General features: G+C 40.0%; 2 protein-coding genes across 4 annotated transcripts in view; both read left to right on the top strand.

Moving 5' to 3' along the window:
• cyyr1 (cysteine/tyrosine-rich 1) overlaps window positions 1-6,410 on the top strand; it is a 33,131-nt gene extending 26,721 nt beyond the window's left edge. Inside the window, exon 4 of the mRNA XM_034175206.1 lies at window positions 5,475-6,410. Coding sequence (XP_034031097.1) covers window positions 5,475-5,608 — 134 coding nt within the window. The 3' untranslated portion in view covers window positions 5,609-6,410. The remainder of the gene's footprint in view (window positions 1-5,474) is intronic.
• Window positions 6,411-11,507: 5,097 nt separating this feature from the next.
• Window positions 11,508-23,571, top strand: part of appa (amyloid beta (A4) precursor protein a) — a 134,819-nt gene continuing 122,755 nt past the window's right edge. For 2 of the 3 annotated variants that reach the window (XM_034175191.1, XM_034175185.1), the window contains exon 1: window positions 11,508-11,742. In XM_034175191.1, coding sequence (XP_034031082.1) covers window positions 11,683-11,742 — 60 coding nt within the window. In that variant the 5' untranslated portion in view covers window positions 11,508-11,682. The remainder of the gene's footprint in view (window positions 11,743-23,571) is intronic. The other variant, XM_034175196.1, reaches the window with a different exon arrangement.

Below are 23,571 nucleotides of genomic sequence, written 5' to 3'. Positions count from 1 at the left end.
TATATATATATACACAAAACCCCAATTCCGATGAAGTTGGGACGTTGTGTAAGATGTAAATAAAAACAGGATACAATGATTTGCAAATCTTGTTCAACCTATATTCAATTTAATATACCACAAAAACAAGATATTTAATGTTCAAACTGATGAACTTTATTGTTTTTGTGCAAATATTTGCTCATTTTGAAATGGATGCCTGCAACACATTTTAAAAAAAGCTGGGACAGTGGTATCTTTACCACTGTCTTACATCACCTTTCCTTCTAACACTAAAAAAGTGTTTGGGAACTGAGTACACTAATTGTGTGTGTCATGATTGGGTATAAAGGAGCATCCCCAAAAGTCTCAGCCGTTCAAAAGCAAATATGAGGCGAGGACCACCACTTTGTGAACAACTGCATGAAAAAAATAGTCCAACAGTTTAAGAACAATGTTTCTCAACGTTCAATTGCAAGAAATTTTGGAATTTCATCATCTACAGTCCATAATATAATCAGAAGGTTCAGAGAATCTGGAGAACTTTCTACACGTAAGCGGCAAGGCCGAAAACTAACATTGAATGCCCGTGACCTTCGACCCCTCAGGCAGCACTGCATTAAAAACCAACATCATTGTGTAAAGGATCTTACCACGTGTGCTCAGGAACTCTTCAGAAAACCATTGTCAGTTAACACAGTTTGTCGATAAAAGCCATACATCAACAACATCTAGAAACACTGCCGCCTTCTCTGGGCCCGAGTTCATTTGAAATGGACAGACGCAAAGTGGAAAAGTGTGCTGTGGTCTGATGAGTCCACATTTCAAATTGTTTTTGGAAATCATGGACGTTGTGTCCTCCGGACAAAAGAGGAAAAAGACTGTTACCAGCGCAAAGTTCAAAAGCCAGCATCTGTGATGGTATGGGGGTGTGTTAGTGCTCATGGCATGGGCAGCCTACACATCTGTGATGGCACCATCAATGCTGAAAGGTACATCCTGGATTTGGAGCAACACATGCTGCCATCCAAGCAACATCTTTTTCAGGGACGTCCCTGCTCATTTCAGCAAGACAATGCCAAGCCACATTCTGCACGTGTTACAACAGCGTGGCTTCGTAGTAAAAGAGTGCGGGTACTAGACTGGCCTGCCTGCAGTCCAGACCTGCCGCCCATTGAAAATGTGTGGCACATTATGAAGCGCAAAATACGACAACGGAGATGCCGGACTGTTGAACAACTGAAGTCGTACATCAAGCAAGAATGGGAAAGAATTCCACCTATAAAGCTTCAACAATTTGTGTCCTCAGTTCCCAAACACTTATCGAATGTTGTTCGAATGAAAGGTGATGTAACACAGTGGTAAACATACCACTGTCCCAGCTTTTTGAAACGTGTTGCAGGTGTCCATTTCAAAATGAGCAAATATTTGCACAAAAACAATAAAGTTTATCAGTTTGAACATGAAATATCTTGTCTTTGTGATGTATTAAATTGAATATAGGTTGAAGAGGATTTGTAAATCATTGTATTCTGTTTTTATTTACATTTTACACAATGTCCCAACTTCATTGGAATTGGGGTTGTGTGTGTGTGTGTGTATATATATATATATATATATATATATATATATATATATATACACACAACACACACAATTGATGGTATCTGATCCTGAGTAATGACACCTTAATATCAATATATTACATGTCTGATCCACGTGCATGCACTGAGTAACAGACCGCATCTGCAGAGTATTGATCTTGGCAAAATACTGTTTCTTACTAATGAGCTATGCTTCAGCAAGACATTTGATATACATTTTCCTTCCTTTTGCTTGGGTCTGATTGGTTCAAGCGCCTCTTCAGGATATCTTACCCCCTACCCAATCATAAATGGGGAGGTCAAATAATACATGAGCAGGGAAGAAACTGTAGATGTGAATTGAGAGAATTTACACAAAAAGGGGGTTAGACACTTCAGAATGGAGGATGAAATGTGTGATAATACTGCAGCAGACTTGCTATGAAGGGTGGGGGGAAGATATCCTAGGGGAAGATATACTGTTACACCAGGTTCAGTTAATAGACCCACCAAAAACTGATTTACTATAACAAGTTTATGTGTTTATGTTGAACTGGTTTTAAATGGTTCTTAATGTGTGTGAAAAGTAGTTTGACATTGAAGGAAACTATAAGTTTCAGAAAGTGGTTTTGGTTGTTTCTTTGAGTTTTGACTCAAAACTCTTTCGTCTCTTCAACAATCAGAGGACATTTTTAGGGAATAAGAGTGTTCATTAAATTTAGTAGCCACGTGGGAAATGATGATTATTAAAGGTTGGTCAGTAGTATTTCACTTGCACAGTTCCAGTGAAGCCTCTTGGCTTGTCCTTGGACAGATATGAATCATACATAACATGAAAAGATGTGTTTTTCATGACCAGATGAAAATCTCCTTGTTAGCCTTAAACATCATGTCGAGTTTCCAGGCTGTGAAAACAGATACTGTATCTGTTTGATCAGAGAATAATGGCATTAAATATGTCATTGACTGGCTGTGAGATCTGATCAGCTTTGTTGGATGCTTCCTTCACTAAGAAATCTCTGGGATGGGACAAGTTATTGTTTTTTTTTTTTAGGGGGGGGGGGGGGGGGGGGGTTAAGCACACTGCCTCTCACATTAAGATGAAATTTTCCTCCCTCGTGCATCGTGGTGTCCGCTGCGTCTTGTTCCCACTTGCGAGGACCACACGGGCTCAGTAATGTTCTTGCAGGTACCTGGACATTCAGTCCCTGTAATGACATGTTTCCAGCCTCAGGAATGGCTGTCTTTTTTCTTCTTTTCTGCAGCTCATCACTTATTTATCTCATTTTATACTGGTCGGGACAGTGATCTGCCACACTTCCCTCCAACCTGCAGTTCGGATCATGTTTCAGAAAGGAGCTCCGCTACATAAAACCGCGATCATATTACATGCACATTGTTGGTGTCTCATTGTTATATTGATGATTGTTGAAAAATTTCTGCAGAAAAACTAAATATTCTTGCTCATCTGGAGCTTAATGTCTGTTAATCTTTTAAACGGGTTTGCAGTTCAAGATGAATCACTTGTTAAATTAATGGAAAAATTATCATGAGCTGTTTTAATAATTGATTCATTGAAGTAATTTATGTTTTCAAAGACGACTTTAGATTTGGTCCATCTTTCTGAATGTCTGATATTACTTGTTGATAAATTTGAATCGGTCTGAGAGCAGACCATTTTCATTCATTTACAGGTGCTGGTCATATAATTAGAATATCATGAAAAAGTTTATGTATTTCAGTAATTTCATTCAAAAAGTGAAACTTGTATAATGTATACATTCATTCCACACAGACTGATATATTTCAAGTGTTTATTTCTTTTAATTTGGGATTTTCATTCGTTGTCAGTTATAATCAGCAAAATTAAAAGAAATAAACATTTGAAATATATCAGTCTGTGTGTAATGAATGAATATAATATACAAGTTTCACTTTTTGAATGTAAATACTGAAATAAATCAACCTTTTCATGATATTATAATTATATGACCACCTCCTATACTTTCTGCTGCTTATCCATAATACTGGATGGAGGAATCTCTTTTCTGATGCTTGTATCCACGATCTTGTTCTTTTGGTCATTTCCCAAAGTTCAGGACCATAGGTGAGGATAGAAGCATAAACTGAGACTTTCTTCTTCTGGCTTAGCTCTTTCTTCATCATGATTGTTTTTTTTATAATGTCTGCAAGATCTCAGATGCAGCTCCAATCAGTCAGTCAAACTCACGCTCAGTCTTGAACAAGACCCCAAAATACTTAACCTCCTCCACTTGAGGCAGGTACCTCTCCTTTGGCCGAGAGGGGACAACCCACCCTTTTCAGACAGAGGACCATGGTTTCATATTTGGAGGTGCTGCTCCTAATCCCAGTCGCTTCACACGCTCCCTCAAACATGCCCAGTGCACATCAGAGGTTACTGTCTGATGAAGCGAACGGAACCACATCATCAGCAAAAATCAGAGATGTAATTCTGAGGTCACGAAACTGCACACCCACCAGTCCTCAACTGCACCTTGAAATCCTGTCCATCAACATTACAAACTGCATTGGTGACAAGGGACTGCCCCTTGTCACCAATGTGATGATGTGATGCTGAGAAAGTGAACACAGCTCCTACTTTAGTTGCATCAAAACTGTAAGACGTTAGAGGACCCAGTCGTACACCTTTTCCAAGTTCACAAAGCACATGTAGACTGTTGGACATACTCTCAAGCCCCTCTAATATCCGTGCAAGAGTAAAGAATTGATCAACTGTTCCAGAACCAGGATCAACTGGTCCTTCAGAATCTGGGGTTCGACAGTCAGTCAAAGTCTCCTCTCTAGTACCCTGACATAAGCTTTCCCAGCAACAGCAACATGACACTTAACTAAACTGACTAAACCAATTGAACTACAAACCCACAATAAATCATTAACACTAACAACAATGTTAAACTAACATGAATCACAATAACAACATTTAAACCACCAAAACCCAAACTCTCATGTTGCATTGCAGCACAATGTACATTGTTCACTGTTGTTAGCTAATATCGCTAATTTCTCCAAATATATTCATCCTATCAACTTTCCATTTTCACAGCGTTCATCCTTGACCCAAAATACATGAGCATACCAAACAGCATATGCCAGTTCTCCACAGTTTCTCTGTGATCGAAGCCATACACATGCACACACATCGAGGCCACTTGGCTATTATAAAATAGAGATTTGGCTGAGGTTGTAATTGAGGTTGGTAACATCTTTTGTGGTGGATGTGACTATGATAATTTTATTGAACTTTTCTTTCTCTTTGCTCACCATATGTTTTGTAGTTTTAAAACCAACAGAATATTATGGAATGGTGTTGGAGTGGAATCTGTTGAAGAGGTCTGCATGTATTCTGTGAAATACTTGAATGATAAAATAATTCTAGAATGAAAATGCTCACACCTCTTCTGCAATTAGAAATGTGTGGGTTTTTTTTTCTCACCTGTTTATTTTTCACAAGTAATCACTTGGCGTACAAAATTCCAATCTGTTTAAAAATTGATTTAGAATCTGAAGCTAGATCCAGAAAATGCTGTTTTTTTCATTAACATGATGTCAGTCAAAAAGTTTACACACACACACACACACACACACAAAAGTTAAAACTACTCATAAATTTAAGATAATTGTGCAATAACAGAATATTTTAATTATGTCACTCATTGCTGTGGAACAAGCCACTTTTTTGAAATAATCCTTTTTCTGATTCAGAAAGTGATTTATCTCAGAGTGCAGTTCCTCAGCTGGAACGTTAGAGGGTGCAACTGTCCCATTATACTCTGTCAAATTGGGTCAGGGAAGCCTGAACGGGCTTGGCAACTTTCACTTGTGGACAACAATAATCATAATAATGCATCCTTTCTCATTTCTTTAACTCAGGGCCACCGCCTCCATATACGTACGACTACGAGATGCACTCACCCTTCGTGCATCCTCCGCCCTACACCCCGACTCAGCCTCAGTCCACCAGTTACTCGCCCCCTCCTCCTTACCCTGGATGTGCACGCAAGTAAGTCGGCGGTGCAGAACAACTCCACCAGCAGCTCCTGGCTTTCCAGACATGGAGGTGATGTGCATGCCTTTGACGCGGGGCCACTGTGATACTGTTCAGCCAGGCACAACTGGTAGATACGCCCCAAAGTCATGCAGTCTGGACCATACTAATGTGAGGTTGCTGCAGAACTTTGCAGCAGCGTTTGGAACCCTGGCAGCCTGCTGTTTGTTCTTTTCCCCACTAATAACCAAAATCCTTATCTGTCCCCGGCTGTGCACATCAAAAGCACTGTGCCACTTTGATGAAGGTGAGGATCACTTTGTCAGCACACAGGAGAAAAGTATTTCCAGGACACGATGAAGACTCTGCATTTATGGAAAGTTCCAGAGTGTTTTTTTTTTTTTTTTTTTTTGGTGAAGGACACATGGTTTAAACACACTGGGTCTGGTACTGTACTGTAGAACCGAACACTGTGGGCACGATTTTCTGCAAAGCACCAGACTGCTGATTTGTTGTTAATGCTTTACAAGAAACTGTGTGATGGGGCCTCGTTTTGTTCAAATGAACCAAACCTTTTTGTGAATTCCTTCATGTAAAATGCAAATGTTTTAACGTTGAACGATTTCTGACTTAAGATTGTGAAGCATCTGTTTGTACAGTTACAGGAGGATGGCTGTTTAAAATTAAGGTGAATGGAGGTTATTGTTCTGAACGAAGGAAGGAACTTAAACATTTAAAATCTTTCCCTGGCAAAGTATTTTCGGGCAGTTTCAGTGGCTGTGTTGTAAATTGTATGAATAAAAGTTTTTAAGTATCCAGGATTTAAGTATGTTTTAAGTGTTGCCGTGTGTTATTTTTGCCTTCATACTGTAATTTGAAAAACACCTGTTTATTTATTCCACTACTCCTCCAAGGTGCTTGGTCCACTTTCCACCAAAATTGCTGGGGGCATGTAGTTTGACCCCAGAATTGCCCTACAGGGTTGTGGCAAATGTCAAGGTCATTTGGGTCAAAATTCTGGTTTGTTGGTCTGTTTGGTCCCCTCCCAAGTCCTTTGGCCAATTTCCACCAAACTTGATATGTGGATGACGGTCAAGCCCAGAATTGCCCTTAAGATAAAGATAAAGATAAACTTTATTGATCTCACAGAGGAGAAATTCACGTTATGTCAGCTCTTAAAAAACACACAAGGTGGGTGCAAGTAGAGGAAAATGTTCATCAAACAGTGTGTGCAAGGATAAGCAATAATAATAATACTTGTAACAGTACAAAAAATAAGAAATGAGGTAGAAATAGAATATGTACGAGGGTAGGCTGAAAAGTTCTAAGGCTGACTATGATGCAGTTGCGAATAGAACAAATTCAGGTTATTTTTCTACATAGTCTCCCTGTAACTCCACACACTTCTTCCAGCGGTGCTTGAGCGCTTCGATTCCCTTGGCATAGAAGCTTTCATCTTGAGAGTCAAAATAGTCCTCAATGGCAGCCATCACCTCATCATTGCTCCGATAGTGCTTCCCAGCCAAGTTTTTTTTCAGGTTTGGGAACAGATGAAAGTCCGAGGGTGCCAAGTCAGGGGAGTATGGTGGGTGATCTACCAGTTCGAATCCACACTCATGGATTGTGGCCATGGCCACTGCTGACTTGTGACTTGGAACAGCACCCCTTTCCTCAGCTTTCCTGGTTACTTCATTTTGATAGCCTCGCGTAACTGTCTCAGTAGGTTAGAATAGTACTGTCCATTTATGGTTTGTCCCTTTTCAAGATAGTCCACGAACACAATGCCCTTGGCATCCCAGAAAACTGAAACCATGACCATGACCTTCCCCGCAGACGAAAAGACCTTGGCCTTCTTTGGAGGTGGTGACCTTGGGTGTTTCCACTGCATTGATTGTTTTTTTTTTTTGTCTCTGGTTCAAAGTGGTGAACCCAACACTCATCCTGGGTAAGAAAATGTTCTATGTAATTGGCTGGATCCTCTTCAAATTGCGCCAAGTTTGCCTTCGACATGACTAGCCTGGTGCGTTTCTGATCAGGCGTCAGAAGACGTGGCACCCACCGAGCTGACACCTTTGACATTCCAAGTTCTTCATGCAGAATGTGTTCAATTCTCTCACGGGATATTCCCACAGCATCTGCTAGCTGATTAATCGTCGATCGTCTGTCGTCCATCACATTTCATGAACAAGGTCAATGTTTTTCTGGGTTGTGGCTGTTGCAGGCCACCCAGACCTTGGGTTGTCTTCAAGGCTCTTTCTGCCCCTCTTAAATTCAGCTGCCCACTTCTGCACTGTAGATATGGAGGGAGCTTCATCCCCTAATGTAGCAACCATATCCGCATGAATGTCCTTGGGCTTTAACCCCTTCTTATGCAGGTACTTAATCACACCGCAATGCCAGATTTTGTCCATTTTTGCTGTTTCCCTCTACCACAAACTTTCAAACTTGGCTATGAACCACAAACTACCTCACAACCTGGAAGAAAATAACACAGTTAGTCATCAGAAGAGTTGAACTTAATGCATGCCAAAGTTTTAGTGAAATGGCATTTCTCCTTCTTGGTGAGCCTTAGAACTTTTCAGCCTACCCTCGTGTATATATATATATATATATATATATATATATATATATACACCCACGTACATACTTATATACACATATACATATGCATATATATATAAACATGATTGGGATTGAAAAAGAGAGGAGCATCTTATTTACAATATGTGAGATGGAGTTTAGATGTGATAAGGTGACAGTGCAGGGATTTGTAAACGAGTTGTTATTGCATATGATTTGTGGACATATCATTACATGTGGTTATTTCACAGTGTTATTGTACAGTCTGACAGCAGCAGGGAGGAACGACCTGTGGTATCGTTCCTTCTTGCATTGAGGGTGCCTCAGTCTGTCACTGAACGAGGGGTTTGTTTTAGCAAAGGTCAAAGTTAATTGGGTAGAAGATCAAAATTGATGTTTCTCAGACTGATTTGCACCACACTTGGCACACATATATGGATGGGAGTTCTGGAACTACCCAGCAAGTTCACATTTCCAACATTGTCACTGGTGTCCAGGTCATGTCTCCCTGTCTTGTCTATTTGCTTACTCCATCCAGGTCCTTTTGCTGATTTCTAAAAAACTTCAAATGTCACAAAAGGTTGACATTAAAATTGCCACTAAAAAAAAATAAAGTACCTTCTCGATAAACAAAAGCCAGTGTGAACTCTAAATGCAGTGTATGAACAGATGAGTCTATTGCCTCCAGTTTATTAAGAGAATTATACAAAAACAATACCACGATCTTGTAGCTCACTAAGTTAAAAGGACATATCAGCTCATTTTTCACTTCAAAAGCCTAGGTATGGTGACCAATAAAGTCTAATTTGTGCTCCATTTATGCATGTAAATCTGTGTTTTATATGGCAGAAACTTTGTTGTCCATATACTTCTGTAGGTCCTTTATGGTGGCACAGATGTTAAGAAAAATATCCACTAGAAGGTTGAAAATCATAATGTTTCAGTTCCATCAAGTTTGCAAATCATAAATATCCTGGAATTGGACCTGAACCATATTGAAATGGCACTCCTGTGTCAGCCTCCTGCAAATGTGAAAAGCCGTTGAAGTATTGTTCAAATTTAGTCTTTTTATATATTTCACAAAAATTGAGCCCTAAACTGGGCAGCACAGTGTCATAGTGGTTAGCACTGTTGCCTCACAGCAAAAAGGTTGTGGGATCACTTCCCACATGGGGCCTTTATGTGTAAAGTTTGCATGTTCTCCCCGTGTTTGCATGGGTTCCTTCCGGATGTTATAGCAGTAACTTCCCGGTTGGTTTACTCACATTTCATCTACTCTTGTGTTTTCCTGATTTTTTTCTTAATTATTTACAAGATTTTGAATTATAAGAGGTTGTAATGGTTAGATAAACCAAAAATACCCCCAATTTTCAATTTTTTTGTTCAGCATTTTTATTTAGGGTTAGGGTTAGTCTGGAGTTTCTTTTGTATTTGTATCAGTTGCTATATTTAATATATATATATATATATATATATATATATATATATATATATATTTTTTTTTTTTTTTTTTTTTTTTTGTGGACTGGATTGTGTGCTCAGATTAGTAGGTTAGGCCTCAGCTCTTTGTAAAACCATGGCGTAAAATGCAGGAAGACCAGCATGAACTCACAACATTTACTGTATATTTGTACGGTCACTTGTGTTGGTAGCATGACCCAAGCAGAGGGTCACCCCTTTGAGTCTGGTCTGCTTGAGGTTTCTTCCTCAAATCATCGCAGGGAGTTTTTCATTTCCACTGTCGCCTGTGTGCTTGCTCTAGGGCAGTGTTTTTCAACCTTTTTTGAGTCGCGGCACCCTTTTTATATTTACAAAATCCTGCGGCACACCACCAACTAAAATAATATTATAATGCTATTACCTCTGGTTTTGCGCAAAACCCAATTATCGCAATAGAAAATCGATACAGAAAACATCGAAAATCCTCAAGCATTTTGCGCTCTGATCTCAAGTAGGGCTGTCACGATTAGAAATTTCTGGAGATGATTAATTGTCAGACAAATAATTGCGATTGACGAATATATTGTCTATTTTTTTTTCTTTTTTTCCCCTTCTTTATATTCTACTATTGTAGTATAATTACACAACTCTGGAAGAACGTTTGGCTTCTGTGAGTGGAGAAACTGGGAATGGTGCAACATTTTAATTTTTATCTTCATTTTACATACAGTCCAAACTTTTTCTGATTTGTGGTTGTTTCTGTTGCATTTCTGAAATTGTTTCTCCTCATCAGTCACGTTTTGTGCTTAAACACTGCATTAAGCTCAAGACTGAACAAATAAATACCTTTGGAAAATAACAGCTGTTAAAGTTCAGAGTTCTCACCTGCTTTTTGTGATCTGTGCGTCTGAACATTTTTTTTGTGTGTGTGTGTATCTCAGTTCATTCATATATTCTCATTTTTAAAATATGTTTTTAAAGATATTTGACCGTTTATTTCATCTCATGATCTCATAAATTCAGCATACGACGCGCACATGGTGTGAACAGGACGGTAACGGCAGAATCACACCTTTAGAGAAAGTTCAGAGAGAAGTAAAAGCTTCACGTTTTCGTTTTGTTAACATGTTCACTCCATTTAAAATCCTCTCTCTGCTCCGCGCTCGCTGCGCACTGAACGTGTCGCGCCTGCATTCAGGAATCTCCCTGACCCACCCCCTCCCCCTCCCCCTCCCTCACCCACCCCCACCCCCTCCCTCGCAGTCTGCAGCCTGTTAACTCCGCGCGCGTGCACACACAGGCACAGACACACACACCGACAGCTCCGCATTTTAGACAGCTTTTGAAGGAGACGGCACTGTTTTAATCGGCCGTCAGCCTCCTTGTTATTGTCCCGCCTTAAGACGAGAGCGAGGCTGCAGCACAATGACGTCAGATTCTGAGTCGTTTTATGCTTTGTGGATAAAATAAATAATTCACGGTAATCGCGAATATGAAAAATACCCACGGCACCCCTGACGATCGATCCCGGTTGAGAATCACTGCTCTAGGGGGTTAGTAAGGTTAGACCTTATGCGTGTGAAGTGCCTTGAGGCAGCTTTGCTGTGATTTGGTGCTATATAAATGAAGTGAAATTAAAGTGATGCTACAAAAGGAGCGTGGCCAGCAGCAACTCCTTTCCATTTAAAGCAACAGACAGGTCTAAAATATATATGCATATTTATTTATTAAGGATTCATCACCCTGGCGCCTCTCGATATATATATATATATATATATATATATATATATATATATTTATGTTTTTAGACCCCTGGTAACCTATATTATTAGCGTGTTAAAAATGGCCTGTATGACCCCTTTAAAATGAGCAATTTTTGATAGAAACGTGAAGATGTGCGGCGGATCTGGGGTGTAGATGGGAGACGTGCTGGCTGTGGTCAGGTGATCGGGATCAGCAGCTGTGTGAGCTCGGTGTCGTTCACCGTCAGACAACGGCAGGCACCGGCGCTGCTTACACGCTTTCTACACCGACACAAACGCCTTCAGGAGCGCTCCGTCAGCGGGAAAAAACATGGGAGAACAACTGGCTTTACTGCTGCTGGTTCTGTCTGCTTCGACTCTGGCTGCTGAGGTAAGGGGAAAAAAAAATCTCTCTTTTGCGACAATTCGTAGAATTTTCCACCATATTGCTGTCTGCTTATCAAGCTCGATGGAGAAGACAACGACAAAACCGGAAGCTGTGTGATTGTTCCTTCAGAGTTAGAGCTTTGTTACGGCGGGAGGGCTTTAAATACAAAATATCAATTTGACTTTTTTTTTTTTATCAAGTAAATAATCACATTCATTAACTTGCCGCTGCTTGAGAAGCTGTACGTCTTTTTGAAAGGTTTGTTTGAAAATGAATTTGAAGTTGTGAACTTGGCTGGTTGTTCGCCTGTGATTTTATTTTGAGTGCGGTAACAGGAATGTTCCTGTTTTAATGGACGAACTTGACGTTAGTTTGGAGTATTACGTTATTTCTAAACCAAACATAACTGGGCCTCTTTTCAACACATTATATTGTATAGCGTTGCTTTGATATTTTCTTTTATTATTATTTTTCCAGCCAAATTAACTTCCCCAGAGGAATGTGACAAACAGAAAAAAAAACCCCTTTTCCAGCGCGGTGTTCCAGACGATCCGTTTTCACCACAAACACAAAATCACATTTCACTTTTGCTGATTTATTGTGCGTGTGTGATAATGAAGGTGGCGGATGAGCGCAGTTTGAAGCTGTGTCCATTATTTTGCCTTTCTTTGTGATCAGCAAGTTGTCTGATTTTTTTTTTAAATGTTACGCATAATTATTTCGTTTCCCCACATCATGTAATGCTGACGGTTTTTAAGAGACTACGGTTTTTAAAGGTCTTTAAAATAATAATATCGTTTAAGTTGTGAGTAAATGAAGGCATTTTGTCAGATTTTTCTGTATCCCGAGGGCTAATTTTTAAGGAGTGGGCGTGTTTTGAAATGAAAATAATACATTTACGGCTCTTGCTGTCTTATAATGACTATTCGACGCCGTATTTTTATTTTAAAAACTCGATTCTACAGATAACAGTGTGCTGCTGATGTAACATACGTTGTTTTTTGTTAACGCTTGTCACATATTTCGGTGGGGTGGCAGAGGATGGAGAAGTAAGATGGCGGCGGTGCACTGCAGCATTTATAGAGGAGTCTGGAAACTGAAGCCAACAGGAGCTTAGACTGTTTTTATTTTATAGGCTCGTTTCTAATTTTATGTCACAATTAAACATATGGTCTGAGCCTATTATATGTGTATACCCTAGACTTTGTGTCTGGTAATGTGGCTTTGTGGAGAAATGCACTGCATTTCTTTTTTTTTTTTAATGTCAAGACAAATCTTCAAACTATCAGTTTCTTCCCATTGTGCTTAGATCTTCATGGCAGTATTGTTTCATGATATAAACCAGCCACATTCTTGAGCATGTGAAGCAATAATGTTTGGGTTCCTTAAATTACAGACACACCGAGTGATTGTTAGTGACTGAACTTGGAAAGGGTTCACTGGTCCGAAGGTTCAGTAGTCTGTGTGTGTATTTACTCCAAATTAAGCCAAACATTGCAATTCACAGAGTCAACCGTGAAGGTCAGTTAACTATCTTTGAATTAAATGCCGAAGTGCATATTTATAACCAGCAAAGGTTAAAAAAAAAGTGACATGATTTTTAAAATTTATTTATTAAAGTAATATTTACTCTCGCATCACAGGTGAAAGAAACATCTTTTTAATTGAAATGAAAAGTATACAGCTACGAGTGCAGCCTACTGAAGCTTGGCATCAAAATATATTAATTTATTGACCTGAACCTTCAGACTAGTGGGATGTTCCCACTGAACCCAGCTCGCCAAAGAACTAATCTTATGCCCTATTGCCACATACATAATGTTGGCGCTGAGCAGGCATACAGATGTGAAGTAGTACCTTTCAGTCTGTACTTTGTTGGGGGGGCAGGGTAAGTGGGGGTGTCTGGCATTATAAGTCTAGCTGTCGATGGAAAGAAGCTGTTTTTTTTGTCTTGAGGTTTTACGAGTAGTTCTGATGGACCTCAGCTATCTGTCAGAGGGGATGGTGACAAAACGTTCGTGTCCTGGGTGTGACAGTTTGGCCGCTATCTTCCTTGCTCGCCTCAGGGCCCTGGAGGTGTACAGGTCCTGTAGGGATGGCAGACTGCAGTCGATCACTTTCTCTGCTGCGTGGATGATACGCTGAAGTTTGGTTAATATATTAATTTTTAAGGTACACTGAAATGATACTTCTGGAATGTTATGTATTCCCAAATGAAACGGTTTCCAACTAGACTTTGTCAGCCCTGATTTGATTAGGTTGTTTGAAAGTGGGCGGAGCTTAAAGCAAACAAGATTGTGAGTATGGAGTGCATTGTTTTGACTAATTACGTCTAAATTAGTGTCTCCAGCATACTACTGTAGTTTGTGCTCGCTTCATGAGCTACAACAACTAATAAGATATAACAGACAATTAGAAATCATACCTTAGAGAATAGATTTTTCCATTTCAGTATGACCTTAACGTTGGCATTATGTGCACTGCAGCCTTGGAAGAGAAATGATGTGTTCCTGTCATCACATTGTTGGATAGAACAGTAACACATTATCTGTGGGGAGCATTCGGTGGTTCTTCACAAAGGCCAGCATACACAGGTGGGACATGTTGGTCTTCTTCTCTTGGCTTTTTCAATTCAATTTTCAAGTGAATCAGGCAAAATGTGACACCTCACCTTTGCCGTTCCCTGCACCTGACCTGTAATGAGCACAGTTTGAATTAATAGTTGGGCCTTCTTCTCAAACACAGCTTCGCCTTTGTTCATAAGCCACTGCTTGTGTTGCCAGAAAAAGGCACTAGGAGCAATTAAGTGTGACAGAAAACTGATTGGAATGGCATCAAAAATATTAGAAAATGGGATGCTGCATGCTCTTGAGCTCATCAGGTATTGTTTATAGCCATGATTGCCCACCGCAAACACATGGTTGTATGCACACAACTGTTGGAAGCTCCTTTTCTTGCCGGGTCCGCCCTGTACATGGAGGCTGCAGTGTGGAGCGTGGGAGTTGAACGCCGGCCTTTGTGTATTTCTAAAACCTTTGGAAAATGGCTGTTGGGCCGGTGCAGGCAGTTTGTTTGTGTGCATACTGCAGTCTCTCACCCTGGGGCGGACCAACCCTCTCTTGTTAGTGTGCCTTGCTGCCATTATGCCTGTTGGCACTGGCACTGTTTCTCTGGCACAATCCCTGCTGCTCACACTGCAGTTTCACTTCTTTTAAAGGCATAATCCATGCTTTGATATCATCTCTGCTTTCCAGCTCTACCTTAGGGTGCCAGCTTTGTGCGAGCCTGTCTTATCGATATTTCACTCTCAGCTCATGCGTAATTCTGGAATACCTTCAGACAAAGGATGAGAACTTCTGGTAATTCCTGCCTGTGGGTATAAAAGAACAGATGTTGTGCACTTTTTTCGTGGTGGTGGTTGTGGGGGTTAACTAGGACATTAAATTTAATGATTGCTGTTTTTCATTTGACATTATATTTTCTACAGTCCAACTCCATTGTTCTTTAGTAGACATTACTGGTTATACATTTGTAATTCTCTAACATCCCTTCAGATTTATGAGCCACCTCTGAAAGAGCAGGTGGCCCTAAGGCAAAGGAGTTGGACTACCAGGTTAAGGAGGTGATGATCTAGTGGTTAAGTGTTGGGCTTAAGACCAGAGGATCCTTGGTTCAAATCCCAGCCTGACCAGAAAATCACTAAGGGCCTCTGAGCAAGGTCCTTAATCCCCTAGTTATTCCCGGTGTGTAGTGGGCGCTTTGTAAGACAGCACCCGCACATTGGGGTGAATGTGAGGCATTATTGTAAATCACTTTGAGTGTCTGATGCAGATGGAAAAGTGCTATATAAATGCAGTCCATTTAGGACGGCGTTCATTTCTAGGTGCATTAGCTTCAGGCTACCTGTCTGTGTCCTTGAACAAGATTGTTCATCACCCAACTGTAAACTGGTACCAGCCTTAACTGGAAGGTAGTGCACAGTGGACTAATTGGTGATGCATGAGTTATGAACTGCCGTCCACGTCATGCTACGGTTTCCAGGTGGGATAGCACAGGTATGATGGATCTCAGGTCTTACATCGTACTCTCTGTATCTGTCTCTCTGTCATGAATCTTGTGAATGTTTTTGGGTCTCTATTGCTGTCTGTCCAGTCATTGTGGTGATTGATTTTAGTTTGCAAAACTGTTTGTATTTTCTCATCTCAGTCAACAGAACTGTGATGTGGTTAGCGTTGGGTACCATTTACATTTGTATGTTTTTGTGTTGTGCCACGGCTGATAGCCTGACTTTGATAATGGTTCCTGAATAATACTTCTTTCATTCTGTCTTTCTCATAGTGTGTATATACGCACACTGAACAACAAAAGAGGCAGGTTTTTCTACAAACAGTAGTGAGGAGAGTAATTGTCATTTCGAGTCTACCACAGAGATGCAGATTATAAATAGTGTGTTTTAAGTCACGGAACATGCGTTGGCACACAAATGTGACCACAGACGCAGGCGAGCACCTGGACAGAATTACAGAGGTGTGGCATGTATTGAGCAATGACTCACGCTCAGTAACAATTAGGAGTGGTGATTTTGTTCGGGTATGAGGGGATTATAACAGCAAATGCTAAATTTTGTTGCATTTTGCCGTGCCGCACCTCACTGAAACTACTCCTGAATGCACCGGCTCCACATGAATAGTGCTGTAATTTAAGGAGTGTCAGCCTTCTATGTGAAATGGCTGATATCTACTTGCACTATGCCAGGCAGTCCATGGCTGCTCGAAGTGTGCATTGGCTGGCATTTGCGCAGAAATGTAGCCTGAAAGGACATGGGTACTCTGATCACCTCTGGATGAGCAGCCCACAACACAGTAGACAGTTTTCTTGCCAAGCAGAGGGGGAAAAAAAACACAATTCTGAGATGGCAAGAAGAGTTCATCCAGACGGGTGAACTCTTCTTGCTACCTCAGAATTAAAGAGGTATTTGGAATGCAACCAGGCAATAACTGCTTGGGAAAAATCACCTCAGGTGTGCTGTTAGTTGGCCCATTAAGGTAAATTAGTATGTCAATAATCGTACATAAGTAAATGCATTTTAATTATTTTCTGAGTAAAGTTTATAAAAAGTGCAAACTTACTGTAGACATTGTGATTTTTGCATTTGAGCTAGCATCATCCAGCCTTTGTACAAACCTTACAGCGGGGCAACACACACACACACACACACACACACACACACACACACACACACACACACACACACACACACACACACACACACACACACACACACACACACACACCAACCAGTGCATGGATATATATTGTACAGATATGATGTTTTTGGGGAACCTTACATAAATCACCCAATTACCAGCCTTCATGTTGGCTATTTTGCACTAAGATATCCCCTATGCTGTGGAAAAAAATCCTGTCAAGAACCCTGTCTCATTTGCTGTTTCTTCTTTCTTGCAGCAGTGTCAATCAGTGCCACAACAGTTTCTTGTCCTTATAGAGTATATTGCCCATCTTGGTCATGGTAATAAAAATGACCCTGCAGTGCTACCAAATAATGTTCCCCCAGCATGAGCCACTCTGTCCATAAAAGAATTCCTGACCTTTTGTTTCTGTTGTTTTTGTTGTCATGGTCCCAAAAGGAGATGACGCTGATACCCTCACAGTTTTTTTGAAGCAAGGTGTCTGGTGTGCATGTTTCAGTATTGACTGAGCTGAGGCATGAACTCTGCTTTGTGCTTCACAAACTGACCTCTCAGTTGGTAGTGTGTATAAATTCTAGGTATCTTTAGAGCAGAAGATGTTTTAAGAAGTAGAGCATCTCCTATTTTAACAAAGCTAATGTAATAATAAAGGTCATTCCACCAGTCAACTTGACATAAAGGGCATGTCTCGCTCCAGTCAACACTATCATTTAAAATTTTTTATACCAGAACATAAATCATTACTTCCAACTCTTTACCTTGTTTGAGTCCTGATAAACTAATGAAAGTAAAATAAGTCTGAAAACGCCCAACAGATTGACAGCCATTTTGATCCATATTCATGATGTAACATCAGGCACTGACTGTTATCTGTCTGAAAGTCGCTCCACTTGTGTCCACGAATGAAAATAATAGAATCCATGGTTCGGTCCATGTTTTGAAGACCATTCTGATGCTGTGCTTCTGCAGTCTGTCCCAGAGACACTCGAAATCAACGTTGAATATGTGCTCTCGCTCAGCGACTATTAGGGATGCACCGATACCACTTTTTTCCAGACCGAGTACAAGTATGAGAACATACATTTTGGTATTCATCAATACCGATATGAATATTTAATGATACCATTACAGTTTTATGACTTTGAAAATATGTTTGATTCATCAGTTGTTTCTTACTTTTTGACTGTAAATGCTACCAATATCATTAGCTTTGTTTTTATTTACAGACATTTCACTTAAATCATGTTACTTCATTTTTTAACTACAACAAATTGTGCTTTAACATTAACCACGTTTCTTAACAAACATGACACTGGCAGACATCTCACTGAAATGTAACCTGTGGACTTCAGCACTACAAAATATACAACACCAATAACTGAACTGAAACTGTCCAACAATAACTTTATGTCTGTGAGCACTAAAAGCCTTTTTTGAAAATGTAAGGGGCACATTCATTTAGATGAAAAGCAGCTTTTCTGTTTATCAGCTGTGAGCCTTTTTCTGTTTTTATCTATAACACTGAGCTAAACAGTTTTTCACTCTCCACACTCTTTTTAACTTTTAATTAAATACGTACCAGTAACATATTCAAATACAAACGGTAAATTTTTTTTTTTCCCCAAAGGTGGAACATGTAAATATTGGAAGAGCACGGCGTGCGCACACACACACATGCAGTGTCGCAACACGAGGCAAAACGAAGTAATTGAGACATCCTGCTTTTTTTTTCTTTTTCTTTTTTTTTATGAATTACATCCTGATGTGCAGCAGCCAGCTGAAGAGCTCAGCTCAGAGTCTATGGAGTTACATTTGTCACATTAATATCTGAAGGAAAATGCTTTTTACAAAAACTACAGATTTTGTTTATTTCTATTTCTGTCCAGAGATCAGTGATCCGTCATGTACATCAAGGATCCAGTGACCATGTACAGATTTTATTGATTTTTATTTCTGTCCAGAGATCAAGGATCCATTGACCAATTTCATGTTTATTTACTTTAAGACTCGATAAAATGTTGTGTTGACACAGAAAACCTGTAAAGCCTACTTTTAGTACACAGAAAATTCACAAGAGGTATTGATAAGGGAATCAATAAAGAATTGAATCGATAAGCGGAATCGATAATGTCATCAATATCGATAAAATCTTATCAATACCCATCCCTAATCATATCACAGCAAATTGCATTGTATTATGAGGAACTGATTCACCATCAAATACATATCCAGTCGCATCGAATTGGGAACAAGGGTGATTCGTATTACATTGCATCATATCGTTAGTATCCTCATGTATCGCTATATGTATAGTATCGCTGGTAGTGTATCGAGGTGTGCGTCGAATCGTTGTCACGCATCTCCTACTTTTGAGTTTTGTTGCTTGGAAAGAATATTGGGGGAAAAATGTGGAAAAACAATGCGCATGTAGTAGGTTAATTTACTGGTCTGGTATTATTAGTGAATCAAATCGTTGTTTTTTACTATTTGTTGCATTTATTTTTTATAAAGGTGAATGCAATGAATGGTACAGACTTCTCTTTATATACACCTACTGGCTCCTTTGTAAATACATGTATATATTCTTATTTGTCTTTTTATATTTACTTTTACACCTTTGCACTATGGGAGTTGTCTCTTAATTTCATTGTACCTTGTGTATAATGACAATGAAAAACATTCATTCTATTCTATTCTATTTAGCCTTAAGTTTTAATTTTGTGATTTCCTTCTTCATTGTGACTTGCAAATTCCAATTTCTGGAAGATTCGGTTCAGTATAGAGTTTAATTCAGGATTCAAGATTTGAGACCTGGATTTACTGTTGCTTCGCAGATACAAAACAACAGAGTCTATCTTGTCATTATTTACATTCGCAATGTCATGATTGCTCTGTCGCTTACTTGTTTAGTGTAGTCATTAGGAAAATGCTGCAGCATTGTTGAAGAAGCTCTACAAAGGTAAAGCCTGGGTCCCACCAAATAATAAGCCATGAATAATGAGCCACGCATGGGTGTGTCAGCGATTATTTGAAGAATGATCCACGTTTTAAACCACCACGTATACACTACTAAGGCGCCTCTATGTGCCTCTCTGTACCTTGCATGTGCCTCTAGTGAGCCATGACCGACCTGTCATTTGAGCCCCGTCCAGCCTCGAGTGGCTCGTGGTTGCCACATATGATCCACGTCAAGCCACATATGATCCATGTAACGCCATGATAATGCGACGTTGGGGCACGTTTAGGCATGGGTTTGGTCCAAACCTCCAGCCTTCCCACACTTGGTCTCTTTTAAAGTGTAGGTTTTCAATTCACAGCAGCATTTAAACATGTCACATTTTTTTTAAATGCAGTCCAAAAATAGATGCTCCAGTACAGTCCCGTGGGTGTGCGCCACACGCCAGGCTGCTGTCCACCTTTAATGCACCGACCAGCTAGAACCGAACGACGGGTTCCTGGACAGCTGCCTAGACAGTTCACACCGTGATCCCAATTTGAACTTTGTGTTCGTCCGTTTGTCTGCAAAATTGCTCTTTTGTGTGCGTGCTGCCGTTCTGCATACACAATGAGGTGGCTGCTTTAATTATATACACTTACTGCTGCAACTCATGTGGATCACTTCCAGATAAAAAATATATATATTTCTTTATTTCTTCCATGGGTTACAATTCACCGTGATACAACTTTTAACTTTGTGTTATGTCTTTAAAATCAATCTTTTGGATGCTCTCATTCTGTGTTGCTGCACAGCTCTGCACTGCTTCTCGTGGCTTCACTGGAGTTATTTCTTCCGCAGCTTTAAACACAGACACTTTTACACAGTCATCCAAATTTTGACTTTGTGTTTGTCCATTATTGACTGAAAATCACTCTTTTGTGAGCTGGCGTTCTGCCTAAATGTTTGTTTGGAGTGTGATGAGTCACTGCCTCAGTGCGCACACACAGCGGAGCTCATGTGATCCATTAACAAGATATTAAATCAACCATAGACATACTTTTACAGCTAGGAACTGTTTTATCAAGCTATAAAAACATTAAAAATAGTTACATTAAGCTGTTCCAAAATACATTCCTCATGGGCAGAAAAGAGGAAAAAAGCTTCCAGATGAAACAGTCCTCTGTGATTTCAGAAGCGATTAGAGGTGTTTTCAGCATCCAAGGTTTGCAGAAAATGATTAATCTGCTACAAAATAATTATTTTATATACAGCGTTCAGCACACAGAGCAGCTGGAATTGTGTGAGCAAGAGGGCAGCCGCTCCAAAAATAGTCTCTCAGGTCCTGTGTAGCTGCCAGGCACTCAGATAATGGGCTTTTAGCAGCCTCATAAGCACCACGCACATGTCTCTAAAACCTCGTACACAAACTGCCCCACACTGTTGTTGCTAAATTTTGAACATCTTGAAATTAGCGCGACGCTTAGTGATGAGCCTCATTAACTGAAGATAATGCCACGCAGAGCCACCATTGTCCCACGATAGTTGAATAAACCCTCTCATAGCAAAAAAAAAAAAACATGCTGCGTGACTCATTATTCATCCATTATTTGGTGGGACCAGGGCATAATGGTAATGGCAAATGAGGTGAATAACATGATGTCCACTGTCCCATCACACCTGACTGCATGAATGCGCAGTTGTGGTCAGAGGTTTACATACACTCATCACAGACATGAAGGTCTTTCAGTGATTTCTTTGAATTGTTCTTTTTCTGGAGCATAATGATTGCCCAGTATACAGTACATCATGAATATAAAACAAGAATTTGGTTCAACTCTCTTCATTTATTTTGAGCATTGTGAAATCTGCACAGAGTAAAGTTTTCACACCCATACGCTTTTACAAATTTTAATTTTTTATGACATCAAATTAAAAAGAGAATTCATAATTTTTATATTAATTTCTTTTAAATGATGCCATTTAAACACAGTGACAGCTGACCTCTACAACATAAATGAAATACTAAGTTATTTTGGCTGATCCCTTGTTTGCATTCAGGGTCGTCACATGTTGAATTAACGGACGTTTTACACCGGATGCCCACATTGCATGGAGAAATGTGGCAGGGGTGGGATTTGGACCGGGGGGATATATATCATCTCTTGATGACTCTTGTTATACTGCTATTTTATTTTGTTATTGTTATTTGACCTAGCTGTTTTCCCTCTCTTTGTGTATTTATTGGAATTCTTCAGAAAGCATTTGTTTTTCTCAAGAATACATCTTGAAAAAGGGGGTTGTCCTATATTATATTCAGGCCAGTACGGTAAAACATGCACCAGATTCTTGGCTTTGACTTTTCTATTAAAGATGCCTGAATAGTCACACTGCCTGAGAAAAAGAAGAGTTAAATAACTGAACTATTGGAACCTGTTTTTTTTTTTTGTTTGTTTGTTTTTCCTCCATAGCTGGGGTAAAGCTGCAGATTGTTTTTTGTTGGTCATCTAATTGCTCCGACACAATGGGACATCACTGTGTCTGCTCTCCCGCTTGTTGTGCCATTCTCCCAGTATGCATTGACACACATCATGTTTGGACGGTTATTTAAATATCAGGAGAAACACTCTTTACTAGTACTGTGTAAGCAGCTTTTGGTTCAGAATCTGAATAAGAAATGGAGAAACCAGTCATCCTGACCTGTGTGGTTTCTAAGCTGCAGTACTTCATTCACTTAATCAGATGCACACAAAGCCTCAGGCTGAAAGCTCGTACTGTGCCTGCTGTTGCTTGTCGAGTAATAAGTGCTGTCATACTTTCTGTCCGGGATGAGGCATGGTGAATGTGTCCCACATGTTGGTGACCATATTCAGGTGAAATCTGACCAAATAAATCAAGTTTTAATTGGTCACACTGTGTGTTTATGATGAGTCTGTGAGCTCACAGCTGCACAGACTATGTTATGCATGTGAGCATCTCATCGTTATCCAGATACCGCTGGCATGTTAAGTTGATGTTAAACTTAATGATCCAGCAAATCCAGCTGGATGTGTGTCCCCGCCTTTGGATCCCTGACAGGAGTTGTGTAATGAACCAAAACCCCGGCCCTCAGCCCTGTTATATCACTGCCACACGTTCTGCCACCGAAGTTTTGTTTCTGCAACGGATTTGACGTATATTTTGAGCTGAGTGTATAAAAATCTGACAAAGCTTCACAGATTAACAGTAGTCAGTTTATAAATGGATCCCACGAAGATGGAGTGGTGCAAAGCACATTTGGTACAGTGAAGTGCACAGTATTCTAGGCTGTCAGAATCCGGTAAACGACTGTTTAATACTGATAATGGAAATCGTTTCTCATATCAGGGCTCTCCCTAAGCACTGGAAGTGTGGCGCAGTGCCAGGTTGTTACAATGTCAGTGCCATCGTGACTATTTTGAAGTTTAGTTCTGTTTTCTCTGGAAATTTTTGCTTAAATTTTTTGAAACTCTTCAGTGACAAGTCTTTGTGTGTGAAATGGCAAAGATGCATCATGAATGTGCTAAGCAGTTTGAGCCGTGCGCCGGGTGAAATGAAGCTCCGAGCAGAATATCCTGTGAGGTGGAACTATGCTACTCCCATCAGAGCGACCCAGTGTCTGCAGCGCAGCGCAACTCAGCATTCAGTTTTTGACACCTATCTGAGGAA

Source organism: Thalassophryne amazonica, chromosome 1 (assembly GCF_902500255.1).
Source record: "Thalassophryne amazonica chromosome 1, fThaAma1.1, whole genome shotgun sequence".
NCBI classification, from domain to species: Eukaryota; Metazoa; Chordata; class Actinopteri; order Batrachoidiformes; family Batrachoididae; genus Thalassophryne; species Thalassophryne amazonica.
This window is presented reverse-complemented; position numbering and strand designations above follow the sequence as displayed.